A 19,679-nucleotide genomic window follows, 5' to 3' on the forward strand; every position below is an offset into this window, starting at 1 on the left:
CTAGACAAAGACAGTAGCAAATTTAAAATCGAGAAAGCAGTTCAACAAGGAGACACAATATCTTCGAAGCTGTTTACTGCTGGCCTTGAGGAAGCTTTCAGAAGATTAGACTGGTCACAGAAAGCAGTTAATGTGAACGGAGAGTACCTAAACCATTTACAATTTGCAGATGACATTGTGGTCATAAGCCACGATCCCAAAGAATTAGAGGAAAATATTAATCAGTTTTGCACAGTTAGTAAGGATTTTGGACTAAAGATGAATACGGCTAAAAAAAAAGTAATGATGAACAAGTATGCCACAGAAAGGGAAATAATGATAGAAGGAGCAGTAATTGAAAAGGTGGAGTCATACCTATCTGGGACAAGTTATTAGCTGTAATAATGATAAATGGCTGGAAGTCAAGAGAAGAATAAAATTTGGATGGATAGCATTCAGGAAATATAGTCCCATACTGAAGAGCAATATCCCAGTTTGTCTGAAATGTAAAATAATGAACCAATGTATACTCCCCACCATGACTTATGGAAGTGAAACTTGGGCACTCGCCAAAAGAATAGAAGAGAAGCTGAGAATTACACAGCGAACAATAGAACAAATTATATTGGGAATCAGACTGTTAGATAAGAAGAGAAACACATGGATTAGGCAGCAAACTCAAGTAAAGGACATTCTTATCAAATATCTTATCAGGACACATAACTCAAAGACATGATGACAGATGGACTAAGAAAATAACAGAATGGTACCCAAGAGGAGCTAGAAAAAAACCTGGAAGACAAAGGCGGAGATGGATAGATGAAATTCATGAGTTTGTGGGTAGTAAATGGATGGCCAGTGCTCAAAACAGAAGGAACTGGAAAGTTGCTGGAGAGGCCTTCATCCTGCAGTGGATTGAAAATGGCTGATAATGAATCCTAGAGTAATGTACCAATTGTGCAGTACTACACTCAGGGTAGTGGAGAACGAAAAAGACTTGGGGGTAATTGTGCAGTCTGATATGAAGTTCTCTGAGCAGTGCAGACAGGTGCCAGAGCAGCTCGTGGAGTCTTGTCAATGATATACAGGAACTTTGCTAGCAGGGATAATCACCTCCTTTGCTAGAAGGTGATTATCCCTTTGTATAAGGCATTGGTCAAGCTGCATATATGTTTGGAAGCCTCATTTTAGGAAGGATATAGAGCTGTTGGAAGGTGTACAGAGAAGAGCAATGAGTTGGTGAGGGGAACAAAGGATTGCTTTCTTGGTAAGCCAAGAAAGGCTTAAGTTCTGCAAATTGCAGCATCTAGGCACCCGAGAGGTAATCTGATTGTGGTGCATACGGCTTTGAGTGGGTTGATGGTTTGAGCAAGCTGAATGCTGAGGGATTCTTCTGCTTGCTCAGATTATGCACTCGAGGAGTCTTTCCTCTAATTGAGGAAAGACAGTTGCTGAATATATGTGCAGAAATTTGCCATTTAGTCAGCAAGTGGTTGATGCTAGAACAAATTTCCATGTGTAGTTGTGGAAGTTGATAGCTTAAATAAATTCAAGGAAGAACTGGACAAAATTTTGGAGCAAATGGATAGGTGAACTGGAAGTGGTTTTTTTTTTCTTTTTCTTGGCTGATGCTGTATAAGCTTGCTTTCTTGCATCAATATGCCACTACTAATGCTATTCCTAAGTGGAATCACTGCAAGCAAAATTTAAGTGCAAAGTCATTTTTTTAAAATTGTTACTATGAATACTATTATCCATTTATTCACTTATTTTATTTTATGTATTTATTATTATTTTTTTTTTTTGTGTGCGAAATTTTTTCAAACATCAATAAATTTGTAATAAAAAAGTTTAATGTGTGTATATGTCAGTTTATGTTAGGATAAAAATGATATTTTATTTCTTATATTTTTGTCTAACATAATTCCACAAGATAAGCAAAACAATACCATATTTCCAATGTAGGTGGTGTATTCATTTAATTAATTATAATGCCTATTTTTTTTCCTTCCTATGTCCCTCTACAGGAAGTGAAAGGGTGAAAAGTTTAAGTTTGTCGGTTTGTGTCAGTGCAAAGATCCATAAACATATTTTTTGTAGCAGTTTTTGTCATTCTAAAGCTAAAACAGGGTTATGTTTTGAGAATTAGCATTAGTAGAGGCATACGATGCAAGAAAGCAAGCTTATGCAAAAAAAAAAAAAAAAAACACCTTCCATTTCACCCCTCCATTCATTCCGTTTGCCTGTCCAGCTCAGCCTTAAATTATTTAGGCTATTAGCTTCCACAACAAAAGATGGAAGCCTGTTCCACCAATCAACCACGCGCTGGCTAAAGGCAAATTTCCGCACATCTATTTTACATCTTTCCACAATTTAAATCTCTGCCCCCTCAGTTTCTCAATCTGAGCAAGAAGAAGAATCCCATCAGCATTGAGCATGCACAAACCATTCAGGGCTTTATACACCTCAATCAGATCGCCTCGCAGGTGCCTATTCTCCAAGCAGTGCAATTTGCAGAACTTAAGCATTTCTTGGTAAGTCACCCCTTTGTTCCCCTCACCAATCTTGTTGCCTTCTTTGTACTCATTCTAGCAACTCTACATCCTTCCTAAAATAAGGCCTCCAGACCTGTCCACAGTACTCTAGGTGTGGCCTGACCATTGCCTTGTATAACAGGATAATCAACTCCGTGTCCCTGCTAGCAAAATTCCTATATGTATCATTGACAAGACTCCATGGCCTGCCCTGGCAGCCCATCTGCACTACTCAGCAAAGTTCATATTTGACTGTGCAATTACCCCCAGGTCTTTTTTTAATTTCCATTTCCCTGAGAGTAGTACCACACAGATGATACATTTCTCTTAGGTTATTGCTACCCATATGCAGTACTTTGCATTTTTCAATGTTAAAACTTCAACTTATCTAGATCCAGTTGGAGCATACTGTCTTTACTGTCGTTAACAACCCTGACAACCTTTGTATCATCTGAAAACTTGGACATTAAACCTGATATACCTTCATCAATATTATTGATAAATAAACAACAATGAGCCCAACACCGAACCTCGGGGAACTCCACTAATAACATTTGTCCATGAAGAGCAGTGTCCATTCATTACCACTCTCTGTTATCTCCCACTCAACCATCCTTTTATCCATTGTAGCAACTTACCCTTAATGCCATACCTCTTTCCTGAAATCCAAGTATATGATATCAAAATTATTTTTGGCATTCAGTTCCTTTGTGACCACATCATAGTATCCAATCAAATTGGTTAGACAAGAATTCCCTTTAACAAATCAATGCTGTGTCTTAACTATTACTGTAGTCTTCTCTACATGATTCTGCAATGCTTCTTTAACCAGTGATTCCATTATTTTCCCCGGAACACAAGTTAAACTAACAGATCTGTAGTTACTTGTGTCATCTTTTGAACCCCCCTTTGTGAATTGGTGATACATTTGCACACCTCCAGCCCATGGGAACCTCTGAGTCTAAGGAAGCTCTCATAATTATGGCTAAGGGTTTGCTTACTTCCTTTGCTGTCTCCTTTAATACAACTGGATAGATCCGATCCACCCAATCTTCAACAATTTCTCCTCCACTTCAACAATTTCAACAATTTCTCCTCCACTTTGCTCTCAGTTATTACAAAATTACTTAGCTCCCTGTTAGCATTTGATAAACTTCTGGCACTCCCCTCATTGAATAACTCCTCATGTGTGAATGTAGATGCAAAATACTGATTCAGTTTATGAGCTATCTGAGCATGATCCTCAATAGTCAGCCTATCTATGTTAAGTGGTCCAATCTAATTCATCCCTTTCCTTCTAAAGTTTACACAAGTAAAGAACTCTTTGCTGTTTTTCTTTGCATCCTTTGGCAAAGATTTCTCGTAATCTGCCTTCGCCTGCCTAACATCCTTTGTGACTTAATTACAGACTAGTTTATACCTGCCATAGACTTTTGTGTCACCTGATACTTTATATGCATCCCATACAAGAGCTTCATTAATTCATCTGACCTCCATTCAGGCCTGAACAGTACTTCTTAGTTGGAATGAAAAGTCTAGTAGCCTCCAAGATCAAGTCCCTGAAGGCTGGCTTCCCATTTAGAATTCAAAGTTGGTAACATCATCAGTTGATCCCACTGTACAGAATTTAAAAACTGTCTGAGACCGCTGTAGTCACCTTTACGAAAGCAAAAGCCCTTCCCTTTAGCCTTGATGGTAGTTACATCTTTAATTAATTCCCACATCAGTAAATTGTGATCACTGTCACCCAGTGGTTCCTTTATCTACATATTCTTAATGCATGAATAATCATTGTTGATAATCAGATCAAGAGTATTATTCCCTCTGGTTGCCTCTCGAACATGTTGCTGTAGACAACGGTCATCCAATAAATCCACAAAAGTCTGGCTGGTGTGCGAGTTACCAACCCACATGTTCCAGTAGGTTGGATAGGGCATACACACAACAAGAATATTTCCAGCTCCTCGACCTTATTAGCATTGACATTTCCCCCCCCCATACAGAATCTGGAAAGTTAAAATCCCCCATTATAAGACATTCTAATTTACTGGCCCACTCTATTTCTCTGCATAACTGTGCATTACAGTCATCAGATTTATGAGGCCTATAACCCACACCTACTCTCATTTTTTCCTTTCTCAGTGCTTATGTCACACCAAACAGACTATACATTGCATTGTCCACCAACATCAATTGGATGCACTTCCGTAGATTTTATGTGTTTTTTAACTAACAGCATAACCCCTCCTCCCTTTCTGTCGTGTCTATCCTTTCTGTACATATTGTACTGCTTATCTGTGTGACACCACATCTCTGATGTGGTGTCACACAGATAAGTACTACAATGATTGAAGTGCATTGTAGACCTGTGAGTTTAACTTCTGTTCCAGGAAAGACCTGTTATAGACCTGTGAGTTTAACTTCTGTTCCAGGAAAATTAATGGAGGCACTGGTTAAAGAAGCACTGCAGGATCATCTAGACAAGACTTCAGTTATAGCTCGGACACAGCATGGTTTTGTTAAGGGGAAGTCTTGCCTGAACAATTTGATTGGATACTATGATGCAGTCACAAAAGAACTGGATGCAGGGAATAACTCTGATATTATGTACTTGGATCTTAGAAAGGCTTTTGATACTGTCGCACATGAAAGACTGCTGCACAAATTGGAGCAGTGTGGCATTGGAGGCAAATTGCTGCTATGGATAAAGGGGTGGTTGAGGGGGAGAAGACAGAGAGTGGTAATCAATGGACACTGCTCATTGTGGACTAATGTTATTAGTGGAGTCCCTCAGGGTTCTGTGTTGGGTCCATTATTGTTTTCTGTATTTATAAATGATATTGATGATGGTATATCAAGCTTAATGTCCAAGTTTGGAGACGATACAAAGGTTGGCAGGGTTGTCAAGGACACTACTGACACTATGCTGCTGCAACAGGATCTGGAAAGGTTGAGCAGATGGGCTGATGGGTGGCAAATGAAGTTTAGCATTGACAAATGTAAAGTACTACATATGGGAAACAGCAACCCCAGAGCAACGTATCAACTCTGTGGTACTACACTGACAGTGGTAGAGAATGAAAAGGACCTAGGGGTAATTGTGCAGGCAGATATGAAGTTCTCTGAGCAGTGATATTATATGGTGTCTTGTCAATGATATACAGGAATTTTTCTAGCAGGGATAAGGAGGTGATTATTCCCTTGTATAAGGCAATGGTCTGGCCACACCTTCAGTACTGTATACAGGTCTGGAGGCCTCATTTCAAGAAGGATGTAGAGCTGCTGGAATGAGTACAGAGAAGGGCAACAAGATTAGTGAATGGAACAAAGGGGTACTCTTACGAAGAAAGGCTTAAGTTTTGCAAATTACAGTGTCTGGAGACTAGGCACCAGTGAGGTGATCTGATAGAGGTGTATAAATCCTTGAATGGTTTGAGCATGCTCAATGCTGATGGGATTCTTCCTCTTGCTCAGAATAATCACCTGACAGGGCATAAATTCAAATTGAGGAAAGACAGATGTAGGATAGACATGCGGAAATTTGCCTTTAGCCAGTGGGTAGTTGGTTGGTGGAACAAACGTCCATCCCTTGTCGTGGAAGTTGATAGCCTAAATAAATTTAAGGCTCAGCTGGACAGGTATTTCGAACGAACGGAGGGGTGAAGTGGAAGTGGGGTTTTTTTTTTGGCTGATGCTGCATAAGCTTGCTTTCTTGCATCATATGCCTCTACTAATGCTAGTCTTGAAGCACTTCAAGCTCATCAAATTTGTTAACTATACTCCTAGCATTGGTTTGTTATTTGGTTTTTAGGAGCATTAGCAGCTAAGGCCATATTGCTCTGGGATATGCGGTGGTCATTCCCTGACCTTTCCGCATCCTCCGTATTTGGTAGTCATGGGCTTGAAACCTGGTCTATCAAGAAGCGTGTGCTACACCCTGCTGCTCCTGTCCACCTGGGTACGGAGGTGCCTCCTAGCATTAGTATACATGCACCTGTTCCTACTCTTAGTTACCCTAACACAGCCCATGTATTTACTTGTTCCACTGACTCCCAACTGTCTTGGAAGGCTCCATTACCTTGCTTTCCAGGCTGCTGCTCATTCTAATAAAAGCAGTACAAGAATTAATTTTGCTTCTTCCTGTGGCCACTGTTAACCTTTTAGTCTGTGTATCCCCCCAAGCTAGCAGTTTTCCAATCCACCTAACACTGCCTCGATAGCATCAGCAAATATTCTTGCACCCTTTCTATTTAAGTTTACCCCATCCCTGTAGAAGCTGTCTCTCCTGCCAAGAAGCACAGACCAGGCTGAAAAAAATTCTACCCCCACGAGCCTTGCACAACCTCTCCATGGCCAAATTGATTAACAAAGTTGTCATCGTATACTCCCTCCTATCGTCTCTGGGCAGAATTGCAGACACTGAAATTTTACCAACATTAACCTGTACTTGTTAAAGTAAATCTGAAGATCTTCCAAATGAGACTCTGCTACAGTAAAATCTCGTTAATACAAACTTGGTTTATACAAAGTACTCATTTATATGAAGCACATACCATTCCCCTGCAAAAGGATAGGCGTTTCTATGTGAATATATTCGTTTATTTCAAAATTTGGTTAATATGTATTACAAAGTTTTTTTCATCCCGTGAGAAATAAATATTGTAATTTTGTATGTTTAATACAAATCTTGGCACAGCGATCTGATTATTGTCCCCAGTCACCTGGCTCCCTACTTCCCAAAGGATGGCACTGACTTGTTAGAATTTAGTTTTGTGTAAACAAAAGCAGTTTATGGTAGCTACAACGTCAAGTGCACTCTGAAAAACATCTTTCTGAAGGATGAGGTTTAAAATTAACAAAATAATACAAAGTTTTTCTAAGTAGTTTACATGCATTCCCTCGCTCTCCACAGGAATAAGGTCAGTTGCAATTGTTACCCCAGTACAAAGAGTCTTTTGCTATTGTATACAGCAATCTATTTTTTGTGCCATTTTATCTGAGCTGATGTCTTTTTCGGAACTTGTGTATTTAAATTTGTTTATATTAAATCTTATCTAGCAGTGTTATGGCGACAAAATGTAGACGGACAGAATTAAGCCTGGAAATTAAACTAAAAATTATACAAGAGGATGATAGGATGGAAAGAAGCAAAATGGACATTGAAAAGGAATACAATATCCCTTTACCTACTTTATCTACAATACTGAAAAACCGAAAAAGACTTCAAGTGTGTGACACCGGAGCAGCGATGAAAAACAGAAAATGAATTCATGGTGCAAAACAAGAGTTAATTAATTACATTAATTACAGTCCATTAATTACATAATTGTAATTAATGGACACTTTTTAATGAATAAAAATAAAATCTAAGTGTACAATTAATTATATTTATATATTTTTGTAAAATTATGACAGATGATTTTGCAATATTTAATTAATTTAATACAATTTAGTAGAAGCAATAAATTCATACAAGTACTAAATCAGTTTAGTACAAGCAAGTTTGATAGCTGCAAAAATCAAGAAATGTAATAATGTTTGACTACTGTATAAGTACTAGTCTAAATGAAATATGTATTAGTTACTTCTAGAAAAGATATTCAGGCAAAAGACAATGACCACAACAATTGATGGTCCATTCACAATATTAATAGTCAAGGATTAATAACAGTAGTGGGAATGGCATTAATATAATAATAGTAGCACTAAAGATAACAAAGTTGTCAGAAGAGAATTCACAGCAATTAACAGCACTAGGGATGGTGAGAGGGGGCAACAGATACAAATTTAAAGATTAAAAAAAGAAAAAAAAATCTAAAAATATTAATTTTTAGCATCAGTAACTGAAACAATAACAATACTTTAAAAATAGTGTATAGTGATATTATAATACAGACATTGACATATGTTTGTATTGTAATATTTTTTACAATTATTCACAGAAACATACCTTCAGTGTTGGTCGGACTACCTCCTACAAGACAGAACAATCATGCACAAAAGAGAAGGCAAGACATTAGACAAGATTCACATAACATTCCAAAATGCAACAAGAAATCAAATTTTATACAGTAATTATTGTTCAGCAGACAGCTATAATGTAATCAAACTATGGTCATTATGAGAATTAGAAATCGGTATTAGTATTTTAGGCATCCAATCTATATATTTTGTAAAGTTATTATTTTATATATGTACTGATGTTATTTTTACTAAAACATTAAAATGAAATATAATTTCTAAAAGAGTTACACTTCGCGAGAATATTTAAAAAATTAGCTCACCCGCTGCACACTGTGAATGATGAGTGTACTTTTATTAGGTGCTCCTGCTTTGTCCAGACTTCCAAGCTGTTCAAGTGCAGCATTTGTTAAGTCATCTCGATCGGGTACTAAATATATTTCAGATAAAATACTTATACTTATAAACAGATATTTAATTTCTATTCCAATCAATAAAGAAAATTCATTATTAAATCTTAATTCCAACAAATGCAACAGCCACATTAATAATAATGTAAAAGAGAAGTTTGAAATGGAATTAATAAGTATAAGAAAATCTTATCTTTTCATTCTTTCACTTAAATTTGTTCATCACTGCCATTCCTTTTAAATTAAATTATTAAAGACAAATATCTACTAGAATTAATATTAAATTTCAAGTAATGTTATTAATCAAAATGGCAACATACATAACTAGACACCTACATGTTTCAAAGAGTCTTTATGGAGAGAACACTTAATTATATTACCTTAACTACACACTGCATCCTCACTGAACAGATTCCAAACCTATTTTTGATAACAGAAAGCTGGTATTTTGGTATATTTTCTCTTTCAATGTTAGTAATCAATTTAGCTACTCTTTCTGGGGCATGCTGGCTTTGCCTGAAGCTAGCATTAGCAGAGGCATCCGATGCAAGAAAGCAAGCTTATGCAGCATCAGACAAAAAAAAAAAAAAAAAAAAAAACCCCTCCCACGTCACCCTTCCATTCGTTTCAAATGCCTGTCCAGCTCAGCCTTAAATTTATTTAGGCTATCAACTTCCACAACAAAAGATGGAAGTCTGTTCCACCAATCAACCACCCACTGACTAAAGGCAAATTTCTGTACATCTATTCTACAACTGACATTCCTCAATTTGAATCCATGCCCCCTCAGGTTCTTAATCTGAGCAAGAAGAATCCCATCAGCATTCAGCTTGCTCAACCCATTGAAGGCCTTATACAACTCAATCAGATCACCTCGCAGGTGCCTACTTTCCAGGCATTGCAATTTGCAGAATTTAAGCCTTTCTTGGTAAGGGCAGCCCTTTGTTCTCCCTCACCAACCTTGTTGCCCTTCTCTGTTCTCGTTCTAACAACTCGACATCCTTCCTAAAATAAGGCCTACAGTACTCTAGGTGTGGCCTGACTATTGCCAGGTACAACAGGTTTAACCCCAGGGGCTCATATCTGGTGAGTATGGGCTTGGCACACCCAGGGTCCTGAGCTGGATATCATCATTCTTCTCGTTCTTGGTGATTCCTTTCTACCTCTCTCTCTCACTCTCTCTCTCTCAGGGTACTCGGGAATGTTTTTTGTTTTTTTTTTTCTGGTGCAGCATAAGCCTCAGGCTTCCTTGCACCATATGGCTAATAATAATAAAAATAATCACCTTCCTGTCCATGCTAGCAAAATTCCAATATATCATTGACAAAAACTCCATGACATTCCAGTTCATCCTCCCAAAGGTGTTCAAAATGTTGTTAATATAAAACAAACATTAAACTATTAATCTCTGCCAAATTTAAATTCATAGAGGCATTTATTGCAAGAGAGAATTTTTATTTTCCTGTTGAGGGTTAAGGATGGGTCTTGGGCCCAATGAAGCTTCTATGTATCCAGGTCTTAAAAACTAAATGAAAAAGGCTGTGCAATATGAGGGTGGCCCTTTTCTGTCTCTGCATTACCATGCTGAAAGAGAAAAGGGTCTCCTCTATACTGCTGCAACAATTGTAGGAAAAATGTTGAGAATGTCAATACACTGCATGGCATTCAATGGCATCCATTAACTATGACCAACTATCCATGCCCAAACTACAAGAAAACAACACAAGTAATTTGGTTTAGTGTTTAATGGTGTATGGACAAGGTCCATATTGTGCCAGTTCAGATAGAAAAACAGGAGTCAATTCCGGTTATTTGGGACACATTGTGACTAGTGCATTTTGGCCTGCTTAATCGGCTGACCCAATTATATGAAGTTTCACATAAATAGTTAAAAATACAGTGGATTACTGTATTAAAGATACAGCTTTAATAAAAAAGTACAATTGATTTTCTTTAAAAAAGAAAAAAAAAAAAAAAAGAAAAACGAAAATGTATGATCATATCACGTTACAATGGACTCACCATAGGAAAGTATCATTTACTATACGATATATAGTAAGTGCCAGTCATTGTGATCACATTTGTGAATTGACCTTTAATACGGTTAAACAGCGATTCTAATAAGCAAAAATAGGAGGAATATTATCCACAGGCTATAAAAGTACAGATATATTAAGTAGTACAAATTTACACTTTATTACCTTACGAATTAAAAAATATGATACGTGAAAATTGGAAGAATAAATTTATGCTTACGTGCATAGCTTAATTAATATGTATGTAATATGTACATACTAACTAGTTGATATTTTTGTTCACTGACATTTGTGGGAGGAGGTTAAAATTTAAAACAGTAAAAAAGATAAGCAATCAACAACAAAGAACATGGCACACACAAATTGCAAGTAACACAATACACGTAAGTGAGAATGGAGTAACAAGTTACGAAGCTTAAAAAATAGGAATGAAGAGAAGATTCTAAAAATTTATTTTTTTATATGACTGAAGATTTCATGGAAGTGTAAATACATTTCACCATAATAACCCACAGAATTTCAGCTGCCGGTATTATCGCAAATTCAATAAGATCAAGTTTACTATCTGTTTAAAATAGATTGCACTAACAGAAAAGTCCAATAAACAGGGGACTGCTAATTGTTTTTATTTTTTTATGATTGTGACTTCCAGAAATCTGACCAAACCACATGTTATGGTCTGAGACAATCGCAGGATAATCTCGAGTGCTGCTGTCTCCTGCCCTGATTAAACGGCAATTGCAATTAAGCGAAGTAAACCCTGGCTATTTTCCCGATTGGGTTCTGTTCTTTAAGATCTGTCCCAAATAAACGGTTGCCCAGATTAACTAGTGGCCCAAATAACCAGAATCGACTGTATTAGGCGTATATTAGACACAAAGGCAGCAATACAATTAGATGGGATGATTGTGTTTTTGTAACAAGCAAAAAATGTTATTCACTGTTTCTTCTTCACTGAAGTTATGGTGTGTTATTAAGTTATGTTAAAGCTTAATCTAAAAAGTATGATATAAGTTAATTTTCTGCAAAAAGGTGAAGTATTTGACTGCATTTTTGATGGGCCCCTGACTAAAGGTAATGATGTCAAAATCTGATAGATGTTGAAAAGCATTCCAGTCAGCCTGATTGGTCTTCACACCATGATAAGCAAAAAGGAAGACATGGTCTTCTGGAAGTGATTGCTTCCATAGGAGCTCTCTTCCACCACCTAAGTAACAGAAGGGGAGAAGATTAAAAGACAGAAGAAGGTGCTAGTTCTCACATTTAGAAGGGAGAAGTCATTGTCAGTTAGCATATGCTGTATGACACACCCCCTTTCATTAGCCTCAGCACTACTCCACAGGATATTATGTCTATTGAAATCCTAAAGAAGCAAGACAGGAGAAGGCAACTGCATAATAAGATCATTAAGATCTGGCTGGGGAAGTCAGTCCCAGGTTAGTATTAGTATTATTATTAGTAATGGCCGCATGGTGCAAGAAAGCCTATGGCTTATGCTGCACCAGCCAAAAAAAAAAAAAAAAAAAAAATCCGAACAAAACAATGATAAAGACAAAAAACAAAAAAAATAAATAATAATAATTACTAAAAAAAAGGAAATTAAACCTATCATCCTATGTGCTTCCCTTACCCGAAAGTACTATCCAGATGACCTTTGAATTTCCCCAAACTGTCAGCCTCTACCACCCATGAAAGCAACTTATTCCAGTATTTTATAACTTGCTGGCTAAAATAAAACTTCCTGCAGTCCAATCTAAACATTTCCCCCTGTAACTTGAATTTATGTCCCCTAGTTCTAGCATCATTTATAATCTTGAAAATTTCGTCTTCATTCATTTTACTGATGCCTCTCAGAGCCTTAAACACCTCAATCAAATCTCCTCTAAGGTGTCTAGTTTCCAAACTCTGCAACCCACATATTCGAAGTCTTTCTTCATAAGGATGCCCTTTTGCCGATCTCACCAGGCGAGTTACCCGTCTTTGCACCCTTTCAAGAAGCTCGATGTATTTCTTTAGGTGTGGTCTCCATACTTGAACACAGTATTCCAAGTGTGGTCTAACATAAGCCTTATATAATGGGATTATCACGTCCCTATCTCTACTTGCAAAAGTTCGATAGATCATCGATAGGACACCATGGGCCTTCCTTGCAACCTGTTTAGAATGCTCAGAGAATTTCATGTCTGACCGTATCGTAACACCCAAGTCCCTTTCCTCCAGTACTGGGTTTAGTTGAACTCCACCAAGTGAATAAGTTATTTTGGGATTACTGTTTACCAGGTGTAATACCTTACACTTTGTTGGATTAAAGCATAGCTGCCATTTTTCTGACCATTCCTGAAGTCTATCTAGGTCTCTCTCTCTCTGGAGAAGCTCAGCTTGACAGTGATCATTAACTACTACCAATTTTAACATCATCTGCAAATTTAGACATCACGCCCTCTATCCCTTCATCAATGTCGTTTATGAAAATTAAAAACAACAGTGGTCCTAATACTGATCCTTGGGGAACCCCACTTCTTACATCAACCCAATCTCAGGAATAGCCATTTATCACAACCCTCTGCCTCCTGCCCTGAAGCCATCCTTCTATCCATCTAAGGATTTTCCCAGTGATTCGAACCTGTTCCAGCTTATAAAGCAACCGCTCATGTGGGACTGAGTCAAAAACTTTGCTGAAATCTAAATAAACAATGTCGAAATTATTCCCTAAATCCAGCTCGTGAGTGACCCTTTCGAAATAGCGAACCAGATTTGTTAAACATGATTTTCCCTTTACAAAACCATGCTGAGTATCCTTGAGAATTTCAATTCGATCCTGAATTCCACCCTTGATCATTGCCTTCATGATTTTCCCTACTACTGAAGTCAGACTGACAGGTCAATGATTTCCAACTTCACTTTTAGAGCCACCCTTATGTATGGGAGATACATTGGCACTTTTCCAATCCAAGGGAATCTCTCCAGAGTCTAGTGATGCTCGCATAATTAGCCTCAATGGTTCAATGCACTCGCTTGCTGCCTCCCTTAAGATTATAGGGTATATTCCATCAACTCCAGAAGCCGTACTGGCCTGTAGGCTCGAAAGTTTTTTTTCATTAAATAATCTTTCGAAATTTCAATATCATTAATTACATATTTTTTAACTTCGCTCCCACAATTTCCCATTGCCACAAAAGGTTTTTCATTTGTAAATATCGATGCAAAATAACTGTTGAGTTCATCTGCAACAGCAGCTGGTGTATTTAATACTATCCCCTTTCCCTTACGTAAAGGTCCGATCTGGTTTGTCCTGCTCTTCTTGGCATTTATATATGTGAAGAATTCTTTATCCCAGCCCCTCTTTGCTCTGTTTGCTAGTGATTTCTCATAAACTGACTTTGCCTGTCGAACCTTTTCTGTGGCTCTATTACACATCAAATTGTAGCTGTTATAGGCTTCAGTACTTTTTATTGCTCTGTAACTTTTCCATGCCACCTTTTCTCTCGTCATCATCCACCGTAGAACTCCGTGATCACTTCCTGCTATTGGTTCCTCTACTGTCAGCCCTGTTATGTCATCTGATTCATGTGTGATGATGAGGTCTAGGATATTCTTTTCTCTAGTACTTTCCCTGACATGTTGATACAAATAACAGTCATCTAGTTGATTTAAAAATTTTTTCCCCATGTCGAGTTTCCTTCCCATTTACTCCAATCAATTAGAGGCAAATTGAAATCACCCATAATAAGGCATTGACGCTTACTTGCCCATTCCATTTGCATGTAGAGACTTTTGTCATAATCTTCACAATCACCTGGTCTGTAGATTACTCCTACTTGCATTATACCTTTGTTTCCAACTATCTCACACTATACAGACTCTATACTAGCATGTGAAATGTCTGAATCTGGGAAAGCTATCGTCACACTCAGGCTGCTTCTGATAAGAAACATTACCCCACCACCCCTTCTATCTACCCTATCCTTCCTAAGTACATTAAGCAAGCCGTACTTAAACTCATCATCCCCAATTTCCAGGTGGCACCACGTCTCTGTAAGCCCTATTATGTCCGCGTTACTTGTTTTAACCAACAGTTCAAATTCGCTCATTTTATTGACGACACTTCTAACATTACTGTATAAACAATTAAGATTTACTGTTCTTGTATATTTAACAACCCTTGAAGTTTTTGAGGCTCTCTTCCCTGATATTAGCTACCCGCTCACGTGAAACGTTTCTGCCCCCAGAACATCTAGATAATACATCGAGTTGGGGTAACAAAAGAACTCTTAAGGTATGTGCAAGAGTTACTTTGACCAATATAATCAGATAAACACGTGTCAGTATTACCCACATCCCCCCCTAACTAGCAGTTTCCCTGAACCTTTAAGGTATCCTCAATAATACTGGCAAAAACGTTTGCACCACCTTTGTTTAAGTGTATCCCGTCTCTACAAAACAAATTCCTTCTACCTACAAGTGTGGGCCATGCTGATAGAAATTTCCCCCCTAAAGCCTTGCAGATTCCTTCAAGTCTTGAGTTAATCCACAAGGCGCTTAACATATAATCCCTCCTATCGTGTCTGGGCAGAATTGCAGACACATAGACATTATGGCCTAGCTCGCGACATTTCCTCAGCATGGTCCTGTATTTTTGCAACAAATCATCAGATCGTGTACGTTTAATATCATTAGTCCCCACATGAATAATAATATTCTCTTTACCCCTTTTAAAATCTGACAATCTGTTGGTGACATCATCAATAGTTGCTCCCGGCAGACATACCCTGGTTCTACTCCACCTCTCCTTATTACAAAAAATATTCCCCGTTTCCCTGAAAATGGAGTCTCCTAATAAAACAATGTCCTTTTTAACCAGAGTAGTTTGTACTTGGTTTTTCTGTTTTGAGGCTCGAATCGGGTGTGCATCACTTGGTAGATTGCTGGAGTACTGAGTCCCTGATGAGCTCCCAGATGCATTATTCGAGGGCAAGCAAGCACCCGTTTTTTCAGGGACTCAAATTGTTCCATCAGTGCACCAAATTGTAATTTAAGATCGGTGCACTGCTTACATCGATCACAAAGAAAAGAATCCCCAGGTGAGGTAGGATTAGTCACCAGGTCAACCTTGGAAAACATTCCACAGGTTCCACAATGGATTAAATCATTACCCACCCGTAAATCGCCATCGGCTATTTCCGTGTGAGTCACGATACCCTCTGACGTGTTTAAGGCAGATCTCGAATTTTGAAGATCTAGAATTTTATAACTACCATTATAAAATTAAATAAATATCAATGAAAGTTAACTTTAAAAAATTATATCTATAATATTATTAAAATCAAACTGTTACAGGAAAACCTATAACAAAATAATCCAACAATATCTAAATAAATCAAATATTTAAAAGCACTATCCAAAAGTAAACCACTTAACTGAGGAGCCCTGACTAAGCACGTCCGCTCACCTCGAATGCCAACACTCGAATCTTGTAAACAGATAAAACAGATTGTTAACAAAACCCAACTGCAATTCTGATTGCCACTGTCTCTAAGTTGGCCATAAGTAACAAAGACTGAAATGGAATCTGTTTGCTACTAAGACGGCAAATCGTCTGGGCAAGACTAGTCCCACTTTCAAACTTTCAGATAACACAGGGTTGCATCATCTTTAAATATGTCTCCTTTATACAAAATCAAACTAGCACATGCTTCTGTGGACGTGTTATTTAAATTTTGCCAGAATCCATGGCAACTTCAATATAGGAATTTAGACATTATTTGGATTTGGCAGATCCATCAGTTGGCTTTCAAAGTGCTGAGGGTTTACTTTTCTTAGCTTAGAATCAAAGGAACAGCTTAGAATCAAAGTGGATGAGGAGAATGTAGATATCCTCATTCTCCAGGAGCCCTATACCTATACAAAGCAAGTCCAAGGCTACCCCATGACATACAAGGTGATCCAAGTGGAAAGGGATATCCCTTGAGTGGCTGTCGTGGTGTATAATCCTAATATTACAGCAACAAGAATCACTCAGCTGTGTACTCACTGTGCAGCATGCACCCACATTATAACTTCACTTGGAACCCTCTACATTGTCTCACTTTACTGCAGACCAGAGGAAGCAATTTCCTTTGCCACCCAGTACCTGCAAACACTTCTGGATACACTTCGTAACCAGCAAATCATCATCAGGGCTAACGTGAACTGCCAGTCCCCAGCCTGACAAAGTACAACACCAGACTGACAAGGAAAAGGGAATGGGCAGCTGCTTGAGGAGTTCCTGGCAAATTCTATTTTTGTCACCCTCAGTAGACCTCACCAACTCCCAACCTTCTGTAACACCCTGTGGGAGGCAACAACAAACATCGCAGGACACGCCATCGACTGGGAGGTCCAGGATTTCTGGATGACATCCGAACACAGGGTGATTACCTAGCAAATCTGCTGAATCCTAACCAGAGCACCAGTCATTAAACAAGCCTTGAATAGATTTGCAATCAATAAAGCAAACTGGGAGCTCTTTGGGGAGCTGCTGAGGAGCACCTGTGACACAAAGCCAACAGCACTAAACCACTGGAAACACGAATCCCTGAGGAGTGGTGTATAAAATCACCACGAATAATCTCCCCAGAGGGGAAGGCATAACATCTACTCTCATGCCGCAGAGTACTCTGGCTACAATGTGGGATGAGTCAACAAACAATATCCTAAATGCAATCTTTCATAGGTGCCTCCGTAGCCAGGTGAGAAGGAGCAGCAGTGCGTAGCACACACTTCTTGATTAGACCGGAGTTCAAGCCCGTCACCACCAAATATGGAGGATGCGGAAAGGTCAGGAAATGACCACCGCATATCCCGGAGCAATATGGCCTTATTTGCTAATGCTCCTAAAAACCAAATAACAAAGAGCAATCTTTCATGAGCCGGCTACACCAAACCAAGCCAAGGCAGCAACAACTATTCCAAGACTGACACCTACACTATGGACCAGATTGAACCACACTTCACTGAAGAGGAACTGCATGTGGCTGCTGCCCGAATCAGGAATAAAAAATGTCCTGGAACCTGAAATCATTAGAAGACGGTGGAAATTGCTCCATAGCTCCTCCTGATATTCTTTAACAACTGCATCCAAACAGGGCTTCCCTTCAGGATGACCTTTCCCGATGACTAGAAAACAGTCAATGTAAAATTAATATTAAAAGATCCAACTAAGCTGCCAGAATGACTTGAGTCCTACTGGTCCATTGCCCTGTAAATTATTTGATAGGATGTTACACTGAAGGATACAATCCTACTATGATGCAGCTGCCTTGCAAGACCAAACCAGTACTGCTTTAAACCGGGCCTCTCAACTACTGATGCACTAAAAAACCCACTAGACCTAGCCAACTAATGTGGAAAAATGTACTTCTTAGTCATCTCTGGTGAGTATGCTTGGCCATTTGGTGGCCAAGCATCCTCGCCAGACTCAGGCAAGCAAACATACCGGCAAACCGACATAATAAAATAAAATCCTATCTCTCTGGAAGAAAAATTGAAGTAAATGTGCCCTTCGGAAAGCTGACCAGACCTGTCCACAGGGTATGCCCTCCAGAGTTGTTCTGGGGCTGCTATTATGGAACATAATCCTCAATGAACTCCTTGCTCTGAACCTGGGTGAGGCCTACTCCCAGACAACTAATGCGGAAAAATGTACTTCTTAGTCATCTCTGGTGAGTATGCTTGGCCATTTGGTGGCCAAGCATCCTCGCCAGACTCAGGCAAGCAAACATACCAGCAAACCGACATAATAAAATAAAATCCTATCTCTCTGGAAGAAAAATTGAAGTAAATGTGCCCTTCGGAAAGCTGACCAGACCTGTCCACAGGGTATGCCCTCCAGAGTTGTTCTGGGGCTGCTATTATGGAACATAATCCTCAATGAACTCCTTGCTCTGAACCTGGGTGAGGCCTACTCGCAGACAACTAATGCGGAAAAATGTACTTCTTAGTCATCTCTGGTGAGTATGCTTGGCCATTTGGTGGCCAAGCATCCTCGCCAGACTCAGGCAAGCAAACATACCGGCAAACCGACATAATAAAATAAAATCCTATCTCTCTGGAAGAAAAATTGAAGTAAATGTGCCCTTCGGAAAGCTGACCAGACCTGTCCACAGGGTATGCCCTCCAGAGTTCTGTTCTGGGGGTTGCTATTATGGAACATAATCCTCAATGAACTCCTTGCTCTGAACCTGGGTGAGGCCTACTCCCAGACAACTAATGCGGAAAAATGTACTTCTTAGTCATCTCTGGTGAGTATGCTTGGCCATTTGGTGGCCAAGCATCCTCGCCAGACTCAGGCAAGCAAACATACCGGCAAACCGACATAATAAAATAAAATCCTATCTCTCTGGAAGAAAAATTGAAGTAATTGTGCCCTTCGGAAAGCTGACCAGACCTGTCCACAGGGCATGCCCTCCAGAGTTCTGTTCTGGGGCTGCTATTATGGAACATAATCCTCAATGAACTCCTTGCTCTGAACCTGGGTGAGGCCTACTCCCAGGCTTTCGCGGATGACTTAATTCTCACAGTTGCTGCCAACTCAAGAGAATAGCTGGAAGCCATCGCAAACTCTGCCTTGACGACTCACCAGGAATGGGCCAGGACCCACTTCTTACAGATATCCCCTACAAAGATTTGCTCAGTGCTCCTGAAGGGAAGTCTAAACCTTAGAAGACCATCCCAAATAAAGATCGGAAACAAAACCCTTAAACTGAACACAGCTCAAGTAC

The 19,679-nt window shown here is 39.0% G+C and overlaps 1 protein-coding gene across 1 annotated transcript in view; it reads right to left on the reverse strand.

Annotated features, from left to right (window-relative positions):
* The window catches only part of LOC150074942 (uncharacterized), a 503,230-nt gene that overhangs the window by 229,289 nt on the left and 254,262 nt on the right, over positions 1-19,679 (reverse strand). Inside the window, exons 11-12 of the mRNA XM_090388998.1 lie at positions 8,798-8,904; positions 8,464-8,487 (exon numbers count right to left, since the gene is read on the reverse strand). Of these exons, the coding sequence (XP_090245124.1) occupies positions 8,464-8,487; positions 8,798-8,904 (131 nt within the window). The remainder of the gene's footprint in view (positions 1-8,463; positions 8,488-8,797; positions 8,905-19,679) is intronic.

The sequence above is a fragment of the Mastigoproctus giganteus genome, chromosome 14 (assembly GCF_048544385.1).
Source record: "Mastigoproctus giganteus isolate SK-2022 chromosome 14, ASM4854438v1, whole genome shotgun sequence".
NCBI lineage: Eukaryota > Metazoa > Arthropoda > Arachnida > Uropygi > Thelyphonidae > Mastigoproctus > Mastigoproctus giganteus.